This window comes from Theropithecus gelada, chromosome 1, assembly GCF_003255815.1.
Source record: "Theropithecus gelada isolate Dixy chromosome 1, Tgel_1.0, whole genome shotgun sequence".
In the NCBI taxonomy this organism is placed as follows: domain Eukaryota; kingdom Metazoa; phylum Chordata; class Mammalia; order Primates; family Cercopithecidae; genus Theropithecus; species Theropithecus gelada.
Genome location: NC_037668.1, coordinates 211242879 through 211259250, shown reverse-complemented (window position 1 = coordinate 211259250; position 16372 = coordinate 211242879). Strand labels below are relative to the sequence as shown.

General features: G+C 39.5%; 1 protein-coding gene across 1 annotated transcript in view; it reads right to left on the bottom strand.

The window, feature by feature from the left end:
• The window catches only part of RYR2 (ryanodine receptor 2), a 634673-nt gene that overhangs the window by 322006 nt on the left and 296295 nt on the right, over positions 1-16372 (bottom strand). Inside the window, exons 21-24 of the mRNA XM_025401874.1 lie at positions 13673-13914; positions 9496-9688; positions 6976-7192; positions 4370-4474 (exon numbers count right to left, since the gene is read on the bottom strand). Coding sequence (XP_025257659.1) covers positions 4370-4474; positions 6976-7192; positions 9496-9688; positions 13673-13914 — 757 coding nt within the window. The remainder of the gene's footprint in view (positions 1-4369; positions 4475-6975; positions 7193-9495; positions 9689-13672; positions 13915-16372) is intronic.

The window sequence follows — 16372 nt, the reverse complement described above, 5'->3', positions numbered from 1 at the left end:
TAATCTTCATTCCTTCCCTTCTGTTTGGCAGAGCTTCCATGAGCCCCCACCATGCAGACTCCTACCCCAGATTCCCACAGGCTCACTCACTCAGCTCCTTGTAGCATTTGCTTATATCTTACTTTCTCAGCGAGGTTTACCCCGCCCAATTGCCTAATTAGGACAGTCTGCCTGCCCACCCTACTCTTTTTTTTTTTTTTTTTTTGGCCATACACCTTCTAACAGATTGGATTTATTGAGTTATGGGGCTATTGTGTGTCTCCCTGAATTAGAAGATCAAAAATGCAAAGATTTTGGTCTCTTTTGTTCTTTGACGTGTCCCAAACACCTTAAACATTCCTGGTATGTCCTGGGTACTTGACACATGTTTTGTAAATTGAAATAAATCCTGTGTAAGAAGGGTGTGGTAACGACTTTGTTTTAATTCGTAGTAATTTTCCTGTATAGAACCAAACTGATTACAGACATCAATTAACGACAGGACTGACTGACATAAACACTTTGAGGTGGCTCTGGCTGTTCATTTCACCCCCTGCACGTTACTCTCGATCTCACAAATTACCCTACTACCTTCACAAAATTCAGTAGCATCATATGCAGGTGGTTTTTATATTAATCCTTGAAGCTGTATATTAGCAATCACATTAAACTAAATGCAAGGTTTTAGGAATGAATTACTGAGAAAGATGTTCTCTCTCCTTGCATTAGTAATTAGGTTTGTTATCTTCTTAAAGACTTAAATTGCATCGGCATTAATGCTATGGCAGCACCTAGATGGCAACCCATATGCTGTCAGGGAACAAATTACTTCATGAGCATCATTACCAGGTCCTATAAATGCCACACAAGAAGTACACAAACATGAGTGAGTTTTTTTCAAGTCTTCAGCAGTCACCAAGTTAGAAATGATGTATTTATTCCTTTCCTTCTGGTCATCATTACAAACGAATAAGACTTATATAGAATCATATATCAGGTATACTTATTTAATTACAGAACTCTGAAAATGAAATTGAGTTATGTAATGTAACTCTAAACTCTAAATCTCTAATCCTACAAATGAAACACAAAATGAACATTTATAAAATGAATGTGTCTGAACCCGGAGACAATCTCCCCATTTAGGTCACCTCCACTTTGTCTGTACTCTCTACACCAAAGAATAACTAACACCATCATCTCCTCAAGCGTCTAAACGAAATGAGAAATCTGCGCAGATTCCCTTCCTTCTCCTGCGACACCCCATACACAAACACCGAAACACCTCCTGTAACCACGGCTCTTTATCCCCGCTGCGGGGCTCTGAGTCGCCTCTCACCTGGGGTGCCTGTGCCCTCTCCCTGCCCCTCCTCCTGCCTCCAGGCTCTCTGCTTCTCCACATTCACAGCAGAGCTTCTTTTGAAAGCGGACAGAATTCTGTCACCTTCCTGCTAAGCATTTTTCAATGCTGTTTAGCCCCCTACAGAATAAAATCATCTTCTTCCCAAAGCCTTTTGTGACACACTTCCTGCATACGTGGCCTGGCTTCCCACCTCTTCTCCGCACCACAGCAGAGGTGTCCTCTTGTAACACTGCACCACTGAAAGGTCATGGCAAACGTCCTGTCTCTTCTGCCTCCTCGCTTTTACACATGCCAGGTCCTCTACCTACTACATGGTCATGCTTTCTGATTGCCAGCTATCTTGTACACATCCCTCAGCCTTGGATCAAACATTTACCTCCTCCTGGAAGCCTTCCCTGATTTCCCTGGGAAGAGCTAAATATTACTTCTTTACTCTGTAATTGTTTGCCTACCTATCATTCAACTAAACAGGAAGCGCCTAGAAGGCAAACACAGTACCTTAAAAGTCAAGGTCTTTTCAAAACTGAGTCTCCAGGACTAAACACACCAGGCAAATAGACATACAATGAATGTTAAAGGGACGAATAAATGATAGATGGATTTGCCTTGTTAGTCCATAAACTAGAGCCTTTGCACCATGCTTCTGGGAAATACATCCCAAAGAAATGATAACTTCTTTGGAAAAAAAATCCAGCATGCTGGGTAGCTAAGTATAAATTGCTCCAGAGAAAATCATACTTGAATACTTCAAAACCTCATTTAAAATGTTAATGAATTTATGAAATTAGCATAGTAACAGGCACATATCTTAGTCTAGAATAACAGACCAAGGTCAAGGATTAAAACTACTACACAAACAGGAGTTTCAGGGAAGGTCTTGGAAAAAAAGCAGGCTGCAAATCATACATTGATGAGAGAACACTTCCCGCGCCAGGCAAGGTGCGGCTGCTAACACAACAGCAGCAGACCCAGGGCTCAGTGTCTCCCCCAGAGGTACAGCAAGCCCAGTGTTGCCTCAACTGGCCTCAGACCCAGCAAAGGATAGCTTGAGTCAATTGTGGACAAGAAGCCTCCACAGTACTGTGTTATCCTTTAGTTTAGTACTTGAAAACCCACAGAGTGTCTTGAACATGGCAGGAATATGATGTAGGGTATCAAGCAGAACTAAATTTAACTGGAAGAATCAATAATAATGAGACTTTATATTTTCGTCAGTTCTTAAAGAAGAAACACTCCTAAGACTTCACTGAAAACATAATCATTTAGGTGAACTTACTGAGTTTGCAGCGGAGATCATCTTAGAAGCCCACTGAAATATTTGCTATTACAATATGGGGTTTTGCTGCTTGTTTTACATTTTGTTGGATTTTTTTTTTTTTAATGAGAACTTTTAAAAAAATCGACCTGGCCTCTAATCATCTTTTCTTATTTTTGAAACTTCTGGGGAATGCTGCCTGTAATTCCTCTGGTAATTGATTACTTACACATTTGTAGCATCTCTCTTCCTACCGACTAATAGATGGTTCAGTCTTTTATGTAGCATTTATACATATCCTTCAATTTTAAGAATTGATGAGGCTGGTTGTGCCTGTCATCCGGCCTATAATCCCAGCACTTTGGGAGGCTGAGGCGGGCAGATCACCTGAAGTCAGGAGTTCGAGATTGGCCTGGCCACATGGTGAAACCCTGTCTCTACTAAAAATACAAAGTTAGCCAGGTGTGGTGGTGCATGCCTGTAAAACCAGCTACTTGGGAGGCTGAGGCAGGAGAATCGCTTGAACCCAGGAGGTGGAGGTTGCAGTGAGCCAAGATCACACCACTGCACTCCAGCCTGGGCAACAAGAGTGAAACTCTATCTCAAAAACAAACAAACAAACAAAAAAATTGATGAATGTAGCACAAAACTAGGTACCCAAGGGTTTGCTGGGGTAACAAATGTCTAACTATCATTTAGTTAATCAAAGTATCCCATTTTCTGGTCATGCTTCAGCAAGCCTTACAGTGACCTGCAGTCACTTTCTAAATTCTGTCTGAGAAAACCGTGATTCCAGTCTTGGAGCTGCTACTCACTAGTTACGTGATGCCTGCCAAGGCATTTAGCAACTGCAAGAAGTCTCCGTTAGGTCATCACCAGTACAACTGAAATAATAGTACAACCCAGTTCACCGTGATGACAATTTGACCTAATAATCTGTATGTGAGAATGCAAGACACTGAATAAATATATAAATATTACTGCGTAGTGTGGAGTATCACACGATACTACTACGAACATTAAGTATTCTTTATTTAGAGCTCAACGCAATAAACTATGATGAGTAAATACATTAATTTCCCTATTCACTCAGGTATAAGAAAGTGTTACAGCCTTTGGGACACTTAGAATGATATCATACAAATGAAAGTATTACCATGGTTTTGACACAAACAAGTATATGATATACACTAGGATTATACAGGAAGTTGTTTGTTTTAAATCTAAATTTTATTAAGTTGTAAACTAAGATCTTTAGCAGAGTATCATTTAGAAGCATGTGCAGTCATGATTTCTCAGCCTTCATTCAACCTGTGAAACCAACTAGGAACGTTTGCCCACAGGTCTCCTGCTTTTACACACAATTGGTACTGAAAGAAAAGAAACATCAGTGAGGGAAAAGTAAATTGCCTTCTTTTCACTTTCAGTTTTCACTTTCAATTTCACTGAGATTTTTTAAGTGGCTTAAAAATCAATGCCTATTATCTGCGTATGTTAACCTTGATTTGAAAATATAACTTGCAGCCCAGAGACAGATAACTTTCCATTGTCTAGGCAGCTAGACCATCCTTCAGTGAACCTGCCAATAATGCCTGTCAGCCCTATTAACTACAATCATGTAGTAATGCAAAACTGCACAAAAACTAATGTGCTGGGGGGCAAACATCAATCTAATTGATTGATGTCACCCCAAAGCAGGAAAAGGGAGAAAAAGTTCTGTTTTCAGAAAGATGTGTTAACAGAATCCGAAAATAAATTTCAAAATTACGTACCGGTCCATACTGCCAGCCAAGCTCAATTTTATTCATAACCCAGAGTTCATGGATATTCTCTGCCAGTTTTTCTCTTATTCTTTCTAGATGAGGAGGCAACACAATCTAAAATTTACAAAAAGGAAAAAAAAAAAAGACACATCAGAAACAAATGCAATAAGATGCGGTGCCAATGGTCTTCGCTTCAAACTGAACTAAATAAAACTGCCTCATAAACCAGTAATCATAGAACAGAGTTTTAAGTCATCTACTTCATGACATTCTTTAAATAAATTTTGGGACTTTTTTTTGACAACTTAGGTTTCCAAATCAATTTATGAGCCACACACACACGCGCACACATACACACACACACACACACACACACAAAGGAGTGTTGGTGGGGACAACCGAAAGATGTTTAATGGATATGGGGCTACTGCCAAGGAATGTATGACTTAAAACGAGAAATTGCCCCAAAGTTCTTACACCAACTGGGCCAGCAGTCATAAGCCAGGGTAAAGGCAATTCAGTGCTCACATGATAATCCGTCGGCTCTTTGAGCATGTAAATGTCTGACTGTAGTGATTGATGTCTTCCCCTACACTCTACTCTGTTACTGTTAGTGGTTTCTAAATATAAGCCTTACAGAAAAGAAACAAAATCTTTACATGTTCCCAATAAAAGGAAGAAACTGAATGTTCATAAAAAACACAAAGTAAGGGACTGGTTGTTTATGTCTTGATTAAGCACTTGTGTGTGACCCCACAGCTAGTCTCAAAACACACAGAGTGGGCAAATGACCACAATGCCCAATGATGAGGTGGCATTTCCACGAGAAGCAGGTGATAATTGTTTCCTTTCCCCGATAGAGGTTATCTGGGTCTCAGGTAATCTTTAAGGTTCTACCATGATATCATCTAGTTGTCCATTTCTAGCCTCCCAAACCTTTTTTCCTATAAACTTAGGTTGCACTACAGATATCCTCCCACCTTTCAGCAAACGGGCAATGCAAACTGAATTTTGGCCGGGAACAATGTTTGCATGTTTATTTTAACAACATGATATAAAAAGGGGGAAGAAGAAATACGATTCAAGGAGCTAAACATCTGACTGCTAAGCAACTGAAGCTTCTGAGGCAGGCGATTAATTCAACTTCAGACTTTAGAAACAACGTCTTTGATCTTTAAACACTAATAAGCAAACTTTGAATATCTAACCAACCTCACTGAAGCTACTTCACCATCAATATAAATCCATATCTAATTCATTGCCAACCTCAGAACACCGTTATATCTATGAAACAGAAAAAGAGGAAAACAGCTAACATCTGTTGGGCGCCTATTTGCCAGGTAATATGGTATCTATTAACTATGACAAACATACTCTTAGCATCCCAATAAACAAGGTGAGCAGCTCCTCTAAGCAGGGAGTAGGCCCTTGATGCCAGGCATTTTGACTCTAGAGCTCACGATCCTCATCTATACCCAAGATAAAAGTCAGTTCAATATCTTCCAAAGAAGTGTATCCAAGAAGGAAATTAGAAGAAATTAAAAACTCCATGTTTCCTATACAGGATCCTCATCTTTCTCTATATTCTTCTTAGATTCTCACAGGAGTGTGAACCCCATTGTGAACTGCGCACTCCTTATGAGAATCTAACTAATGCCTGACGATGTGAGAGAGAACAGTTTCATAACAAAGCCATCCCCACCTTCAACCCCGGCCCACTGGCTGGTGCCAAATAGTCTTGCAGGAAATCGGTACCTAGTGCCAAAAAGGCTGGGGGCTTAAGAACTACACTCTAAAATCAGTATGTGTCACATCTGTATGATATTACTTCAAGTGCAGTATGTTACCCCAGATATTAAATCATCTTAACACTATTATACCTTAAAATTTCTTGTATGATTTTTGCCCACTAAGTTCCACCTGTTGCTATTATTGCCTATTTTTAAAAGTGTAATATGCACTTTATAAGCTAAGTAATATTAATTATTTTAATAAAACTTTAAAGACAACCTTGAACAGAGTTTTTAACACTTCAGGTTGTAATCCGTTTGTACATCAGGGAATCAGTTTATTGGGCTAGGAAAACTACTTAAAACATAGAATAGAGACCGGGCCCAGTGGCTCATGCCTATAATCCCAGCACTTTGGGAGGCTGAAGTGGGTGAATCACCTGAGGTCAGGAGTTCAAGACCAGCCTGGCCAACGTGATGAAACCCTATCTCTACTAAAAATACAAAAATTAGCCAGGTGTGGTGGCAGGCATCTATAATCCCAGCTACCTGGGAGGCTGAGACAGGAGAATCACTTGAACCCAGGAGGCAGAGATTGCAGTGAGCCAAGATTGTGCCACTGTACTCCAGCCTGGACAACAGAGCAAGACTCCATCACAAAAACAACATAAAACAAACAAACAAAAAAAACATAGAATAAAAAATGAGTGAGCGGACATGGTAAAGGTAAGTGTTATTTTATGAGTCTCATTTCAGTCCTGCGTGTCAACTGTACAACTGTATCACTGTGAAATCCATTCCCATGGGTTGCAGACCAAGTGTAAAGCCACTGCGTATCAGAATGACTGCATCACCAGCAATTGCCATTCGAGTGGATCTTGGTACCTGGCTGGTATCCACAGGGATCGGTGTGAAGGCAGCTTGTGTCAGGGAAACCGTGGGGCCCAGCAGGTCGCGTGTGTAAGTTCTTTCTTGCTTGTACTCTCGGCTGTGTTCCACTTTCAACTTTTCTTTTGGCAGAACAGCTTCATAACAAGGAGCGTACCCGGGTGGAGGAAGAAATTTGAATTCTCCATGTCGCCCCCCAAGCAGAAAGCGTACTCTAAAAAGGATGCATGTTAGAGTCCGTTTTATCTCTGGTGTACATTAAAGTTTTCTAATTAACAAAATCTCAGGGAAAAATTATTAGTACAAAAGTAATTTTATCAGAAGCCACATTTTCCTCTAAGTACCATCATAATGTGATCACCTTAGAATTCAAGGGCCTCTAATTGTAAAAGGTAAAACCTGAGGGCATCATATTCATCAGAAGAGAAAACCTTCAGCTAATTAATGGGTCAGTGAAGACATCAGCTGCTGGAGAAGTAACTAAAAGCACATGCACCACAATCTTACGGAAATGAAGTGCATATCCGTAATAACTGGTCACCTAATGCCCCAAAGTACCCACATAATCAACAGATAAAGGAAAGACCTGATCGAAATATCTATATGCTTAAAATTACAGGACTTAACAAGGAATGAGGGGAAAACCAGTCACTTTTCAATTTCCTAATGAAATTCTCTAAAACAGAGGTGTGCAACCCCCAGGCAGCGACAGGTACCAGTCTGTGGTCTGTTAGGAACCAGGTTGCACAGAAGGAGGTGAGCTGTGTGGGCAAGAGAGCATTACCGCCTGAGCTCTGCCTCCTGTCAGATCAGCAGCGGCCTGAGATTTTCATAGGAGCGTGAACCCTATTGTGAACTGTGCCTGTGAGGGATCTAGGTTGCATGCTCCTTATGAGAATCGAACTAATGCCTGATGATCTGAGCTGGAATGGTTTCATCCTGAAACCATCCCCACCTTCAACCCCAGCCCTGGCCCGTGGAAAAACTGTCTTCGGCAAAAGCGGTGCCTAGGGCCAAAAAAGTTGGGGACTGCTGCTTTAAAGGAGATTCTGATGTCTCTTCAAATTGAAGGAAGCAGGTAACCTTATTGCTAATTGTTTATCAATTTCAACAACAAAAAAGAACTTACTAAAATCTTTTAGACATTCTGCTCATTTAAGCAAAACTATTTTAATCTGAGTTCCATTGAACAACACGTCTTGAAACAGTTAAATGATATCTGTTTCCTGGGGCTCTCGGATTTACAAAAAATGAATTTAAATGTTCCATTTTCCTTGTACTTTTTTTTTGAGTCAAGGTCTCACTCTGTTGTTCAGGCAGGGGTGCAGTGATACAGTCACAGGTTTCTACAGCCTCCAACTCCTGGGTTCAAGGGATCCTCCCAACTCAGCTTCCCAAGTAGCTAAGACTACAGGCACACAACACTAGGTGCTAATTAAAGAAACAAAATGAAAAACAAAACAAAATAAAACTTTTGCAGAGATAGGGTCTCACTGTGTTGACCAGACTGGTCACAAACTCCTGACCTCAAGCAGTCCTTCCATCTCGGCGGCCCAAAGTGTTGGGATTACAGGTGCAAGCTACCGCACCTGGCCATAATTCTTTTTCTAATTTGTGTATCAGGTCCAGTCCAAAAAAATAAAAGCAAAGAAAAGTGAGGAAAAATAAAAATGCTAAAACATTCCAGAAGCTTATAGAAACATAATTTGTATAAATACATCAGAAAAAAGAGCTGGTACATGGATAGCTAATATTCATGATTACTCTATTCCTTCTTCAATATGCTGCTTTTGTAACTAGGAATTATTCCTGGAAGAATTATGACTAAAACAAAGGGTGTCCTTCTAAGTTTACAGGTGTGTGTGTGTATATAAAAATAAGTGACAGAGTAGTTACTTATTATAACAGACCATCATTTATTCAAGTTTTATTTGTAGAATGGATTATCACTTTGTTTCCCTCCAGTAATAGCAAAAAAGGAAAGAGTGTGAGGAAACCATCTTGGCACCATTGACCATAAGCAGAGAACAAAGGAATAAAGAGAATAAAGGTGGAGAGGAACACTAAAGAAGGCCACCTGGGCCTCATCAACAAAAAGGATATTTAATTTCTATTGAAATAAGGAGGTGTGCAATGGGGTGAAGAACTATGGCTTAAAAAAGGAAAATCAATGAAAATATAAGAAAATAAGCAGTATTTTTCTAAACAGCCTTGCTCATTTCATCTAAATAAACTAAAAAAAGAAAAAAACCTTGAAATAGTTCAGGACACTGGTTTGAGCAAGACTGCCCACATCTAAACACAGTGGGATCCGTAAACAAAGCACTCAGCCTTGCACGATGCCCTCTTAGGTGAGCCTTACCTCCTCCTTCAAGGCACGGGCAAAAATGCGCTGAGGACAGGTGCCCAGGAGAGAGAAACAATGGTTAGAGAAGCAGGGCAATGGCAGTGCAGAGTCTTCTGCGGAGGTGTGAGAAATGAGAAAGGAAAGAGACCAAAAAACATAGACATACTAACTTTATTCCCGCAGAGAAACTAACGACTGGAAAGAAGAGGCCATCGATGTTGAAATTCTCAAACATTCCTTGAACAGGTTGTCCATTAATCCGGAACGAGATGCTTGGGGCACTTAGATCTAAACAGCAACTGATGACATCATCAGTTCTTAACAGATGTTGGTTTGGTGAGCTTACAGTACGAGCAATACAACCTATTGGGGGAAGAAACATTAAGGAAGGTCATGTAGTTTTTATCTCAGAGAATCAGCTTCAGAGCCAAAGTCAAAAGATTTGAATAGGTAGTGACAAACCAATGCATAACACCAGAAGGAATAAATCTTGAATATAAACGCATGTTACATGTTAAACCCTTTGTCAAAAAAACGACTATTTCAGGAGTCAGGCTGCTACCTATGTTGTAAAATAGACCTTCTGATACACGGAAATTTCCGCATGTAGATGGATGACAATTGATCCAGAAATTATCTAAGAGCAGATTATATAATGATGTCCAAGGAACATCTCCAGGGACTTCAAATAGCTGCCTTACTATCTACTACTTGTGAGACCATAACCAAATTACTTAACCTCTCTTAATGTTGATGTCTTATCAACAGAACACCAAATACCATCACCTTGTTTAGTTATTTTGATGATTAATGTTTTACAAGTGACAGAGTCTCAGGCACAGCAGATACTTCATGTCCGTCCCTTTGTCAAATGCTAAACTCCCTTCGTTCTATCAATTTAAAATAAAAATACATAAAGATAACGAAAGCAGAAAATATGATCATTCATTCCTGCAGCATGTTGTTTATTGTGAGATAACTACAGGCCAATTGGTTTTTGTTTTACATTTATTTCACACAAGATCTTGGTTGGCTTCTTAAGTAAAGCAGGATATAACTGGAGGCATGAAAATGATATTTGATAAATGTTGTTTCTTGCCCTGGCAAGACCAACCTATGGTCTAAGCCCATTCCTGATTCTAAGAACTCCTTTGCTAATCAGTCCCAAGAGCATCTGCTTCTCACTGCATGCTGGAAGAAAAGAAGGCAAGGTCCACCCAAACACACATGCTCACAAACATAAACAAAACCTTCAATTTGAGTGAAGACAAAAACAGACTTTGTGATACGTGCTTTGTATTTTTAATAATTCTTTTTACTTCTAGCGTGCCAATATCTCTACCAAGGACATATTTGAAATGCCAGTAGTAAAGAATACCTATTTTTTTTAAATGTGGACACTTTTTATTTTACCAATATTCAAATCCACAGGCAAGAAATTCACTATCAAGTGTCTCTTCTAGAATTCCCTGAATATAATAAAGGTAGCTTTTTAAAAAATCAAATAAAAGCAATGCAGAAAAAGGTCTAGTTTCTTGTTTGTACCAAGATCTGTAGCTAATAGCAATGTTGTTTACAAGATATCTATCATAATCAAATATATTGTTCACTTTGAGGGATATAATAGCTTGATAGATCCTGTATTAGAAACCTGTACCCATGTTTCCTGTACATTCCTCCACACTAATTCTATATTTAAATTATCTCAAAGCACCAAGATTTTTTATACTTTTGGTCCTTTCAAACACCTGGGACCTGGATTCCCAAAATCCAGTTCTGCATTGACAGAGAGGAAATGTAGCAACACCACAAAGGTTAAATTGAAGAGAAGAAATGAAGACATAAGTAAAAACTTTTCCTTGAGCCCAATCCTTGTTCCAAGAAATACTGACACTCTCCAATTACAAAATGTTAAGTGGCAGAGAATGCGCTCCATCCTAGAAATCACTGATATTTGATACTTTAAATTGTACATCAACCATTAAGAAGAAAATAGGAGAATGACCCCAAAGAAGGTTATCTGTTACTATGAATTCGAGTTTCATAACTCACATTCCAACTAATTTAGATCTGTCTTTATTGATTATGAATCTAAAATCAGCAAAGCATTTAATAGACCCCCAGTGGCTTAAGAGAAAATACTTTTCAAGTACAGACATGATATGATACATCTTTTCTTGCCATTTAAAAAAATGAATAAAATTTTAAGATGCTTTTCTCCTGAAACTCCAGTGCCTACCATCCTTTCTGGTACATGTCCACAGATTCACTAAATTTTTTTGTTGTTGTTCTTATTATTCTATTTAACAGATACTTTCTAATAAAAGGCATAATGCATACAATTCAATTCCATAAGAACCAGGTACTTTTAACGTATTGAAAGAAAACGCTTCAAATTGAATACAAAACAAAAATAGTAAAATATGTTATTATATAGAGAGACTAAATGAAAGCAACTTGGCACTGTCGATTAATGTTTTTTTAATCTAATCTCTGTGTAACGGGAAAACAAGTTAACATGTTTCATTTATTCATTTGAGTACGTATTTCCTGCAGAGCAATACTAGGAGCTAGAGAGAGAGAAAGTAATAGTATCTAAAAGATTATAGTTAAAATGTTTTATAACAAGGACATCAGCCCTATTTTGTGTTTAATAGGTCTTCTGAAGTGAGGGCTCTTTATCTCTGGTTGGTCAACAGGAAAATTTTCCTATGGGAACAAGGCACTGTGACTATGGTCTGGCTGGCACAGGTCGCCTTTGTATAAAGTAGTCCACAGTACTGTGAGGACTCCAACCACATTCCTCAGAGGTTAGATGAAATATGCAAAACACAGCTTCAACACCATGAATATATATACCTTTTACGTACTCACAAAAATTAAAAATTGAGGCTGGGCACAGTGGCTCACACTTGTAATCCCAGCACTTTGGGAAGCGGAGGCAGGCAGATCACTTGAGACCAGGAGATCAAGATAAGCCTGGCCAACATGGTGAAACCCCCGACTCCGCTAAAAAAGTATAAAAATGAGTTGGGCATGGTGGTGCAAGCCTGTAGTCCCAGCTACTCAGGAGGCTGAGACACGAGAATCACTTGAACCCAGGAGGTGGAGGCTGCAATGAGCCAAGATTGTACCACTGCACTCCAGCCTGGGCAACAGAGCAAGACTCTGTCTCGAAATAAATAAATAAATAAATAAATAAATAAATAAATAAATAAGCGTGCGCGCGCACACACACACACACACACAACAAAATACAGCTTCATCTCTTCTAGACAATCGAGCTATTGGCACTCAATGAAGACAGAATTCAGTAAGTATCATTGTTAGATACAACTACATGGAATGCTTTTAGATATAAACTCATTACCATAAAGTCTTAGGTGTAGTTCAATTTATTTCTTACTTTTCATAAGCTTTTAGGCCCATAAAGCACGCATAAATGCCTATCATTTGTACTCCACAAGAGGCAAAGTTCAGCTTTATAACTTAAGGTAACTTTCTGTATCTTCCATATGCTAAATAATTTACAAACTATGGCAAGATCATACCAGGACTATATTCCAAATGCAGCTTTACCAATATAAGCATATGTCTGCAGAATCCAGAAGAATTTTAACATCTAAAAAAATCTACATAATCAAGAGCTAAGCTTTTAAATGGAGCTAACCAAACTCTACTTCTTCATGAATCAGAGAAAAGAATATTATTTTTAAATATATAGTACTCATTTTTAATACATACTCAACCATCAAAACTAAGCGTTGGTAGCTGGTGAAATGACCTATTCCTTTATTTTTAAACCATTTTATACTTCCGAAACACAGTGTCATTTGATTATAATCTGAGTCCTCATACCACACTTTACAAATTATTGATTTCCCACCATTACATTATCTAACAGAAGGCTGAACTTAGTCTATTTCTTCCCATTATTTTCCAAGGTTTGTTTTTTGTTCTTTCCCATTGGCAGCTGAAGTTTTAAACATACCAATTAAAGCAGAAAAGTCACAAGTTTCTTGCAGTTCATTCATGCTTTGGAATGCACTCTTTAAATACACAGTATTGTTCCTAAGCAATACACTCTTATTTAAATCTTTAAATACACAGCATTGTTCATAAGCTAGGCAGTCCCTTGGAAATCGTACTATAATTGTGTTTTCTTTTTCCCCTAGTGAAATACTGCTTTTACCCCAACACTCTTACTCATCCTCTCAATGCTAAATTTCTGAATGATTAATAATACCCTATAGAAGTACCCAATGGAAGCAGCACCAATAGCTTTCAGAAATGCCCAGCAAAAGATCTCCTTCTGGAACATGGTGAAAGAAAATGGACAGCACATACCTGACCAGAGATGAAGGCCATCAAATCCATAGGAGAAGAGATCATCTCCAACACCATTTCCACCCCACTCTTCGCCCCCTCCAGGGTAGGGAGAATACCCTTCAGTGGAAGCCCAGCCCACTCGCAGGTGCGTTGCTTCAGCTGTCACAAAGGGCTCTGTGTGGTCCACCATCAACTCATAGTACCATTTCTTATACTGAGCAGAACCTTCACTGACGCCCAGAAAAATATTGGGTCTCATGCTTTAAAGAGACAGGAATCGCATGTAAGAAAATTCCAGACAAACCTTCCATTGTTTGCATTTACATCTCATAATTTTACTTTTGTATTTCATTTAATTTTATTTTATTGAGATGGGGTCTTGCTCTGTTGCCTAGGCTGAAGTGCAGTGATGCAATCATAGTTTATTGCAGTCACCATCTCCCAGGCTCAAGTAATCCTCCCACCTCAGCCTCCTGAATAACTGGCACTAAAGGAGAGTGCCACCAAGCCCAACTAATTTTTTTTTTTAAATTTTTAGTAGAGATAAGGTTTTGCTATGGTGCCCAGGATGGTATCAAACTCCTGAGCTCAAGTAATCCTCCTGCCTCGACCTCCCAAGTGCTGGAATAACAGGCATGAGCCACCGCGCCCAGCCACATCTCACTATTTTAAACATTAGTCATGCTTCTCTAAGATGCCACATATTAAATATATATTTCCTTAATTACTAACAAAATCATCAAAACTACCACTGAAGTAGTATACAGTGAAAGCCAGCTTCCCTGTGAACATTCCATCAGCAGTTTCGCTTCCGAGATTTCTTGGCGGTGTCACCCAAGGAACTAACGTTATTTTGTCTTAATTCCTCTTCCGCACGTTGTGTATCATTAATCGTATTTAAGTCACAAACTGAGACACTCAGAGCAGACTTTTAGAATTAATGGAGTTATTAGGAATTCCAGACATGGAGAAATTTTCCTAAACTAAGCTTTGTGTCACATGGGGTACGGGGCTGAGGTAGGTCATGTTGTTTGTGAAGGAACCAAGGTAACTAATCAGCTTTGTTGTTCATTAAGCCTCACTGTGAACAGAAAAATTTTTCGTAACTTGTATTTAATTCCATTTTAGGAGAGGACATATACCCTATGGTAGCAGTAGGTAGAAATGAATGAAGGTCTCAGAACACACTACTCAAGAATGGCAGGTCTGTTATATCAAGAATCATGAAGGACATCTTAAGTCAGTACTGTAAAACAAACAAACAAAAACATAGAAGGTGTTTGGACTTTGCTTCCCAGCTCAGCAGAGGTAACATAATTTGATATGTAATTGACTTACTTTAAAAAGGAGCTCCTCAAAAGGAGCGAAGGAAAACAACCAGCTGTATCCGTTTCCCAACAATTTCCATTTTTCCAGCACAGTGTGGTTGGAAGTCTAGTTGGAAAACCATGGGTTTCTGAGTCAGAGAGAAAATTTGAGCATCCATTTGCTAGCTGTGTGACCTGGCACTAGTTATGAAACCTTGCTCATCCTCCATTTATCCTCCTGGAAAATGGGCTGGTAAACATCTCTAAGTTCAAGCATGTTGTGAGGATGGAATAATAGAATAAATGTAAAGAAGTTTCTGCCATAGAGTGAATATGCAATAAGTATATATATATATATATCTCATATATTTTTTTTAAAAACACACACATTGGCCAGGTGCAGTGGCTCACACCTGTAATCCCAGCACTTTGGGAGGCTAAGGCGGGCGGATCACGAGGTCAGGAGTTCAAGACCACACTGGCCAACATGGTGAAACCCCATCTCTACTAAAAATACAAAAATTAGCTGGGTGTGGTGGTGTGCACCTGTAATCCCAGCTACTGGGAGGCTGAGGCAGGAGAAAGGTTTGAACCCAGGAGGCAGAAGTTGCAGTGAGCCAAGGTCATGCCACTGCACTCCAGCCCTGGTGACAGAGCAAGACTCTATCTCAAAAAACAAAACACATCATAGAAATACACAACAAACCCCACATTTCTGTTTAAAACAGGATGATGTTATCAGTATCTCTGGGCTAGCTGCTAGATACAGTGTGTCAATGTTACTACTATCACACACAGCATTTTATGATTGTAAGCAGTTATTTCTTATTATTTATTTATGTGTTCATCTGGGGGATGTGATGGTTAATATTGAGTGTCAACTTGATTGGATTGAAGGATGCAGAGTATTGTTCCTGGATATGTCTGTGAAGGTGTTGCCAAAGGAGAATAACATTTGAGTCAATGGACAGAGAGAGGCAGACCCACCCTCAATCTGGGTGGGCACCATCTAATCAGCTGCCAGCGCAGCTAGAATAAAAGCAGGCAGAAGAACGTGGAGAGACTAGACTGGCTGAGTTTTCCATCCTTCCTCTTCCTCCCATGCTGGATGTTTCCTGCCCTTGAACATCAGACTCCCAAGTTCTTCTGCTTTTGGACTCCTGGACTTAGCAGTGGTTTGCCAGGGGCTCTCGGGCCTTCAACCACAGGCTAAAGGCCGCACTTCTGGCCTCCCTACTTGTGAGGTTTGGGACTCAGACCGACTTCCTTGCTCCTTAGTTTGCAGACGGCCTATTGTGGGACTTCACCGTGTGATCGTGTGAATCAATGCTCCTTAATAAACTCCCTTTCATAGGTACAGCTATCCTATTCATCCTGTACCTCTAGAGAAGCCTGACTAATACAGGGGATA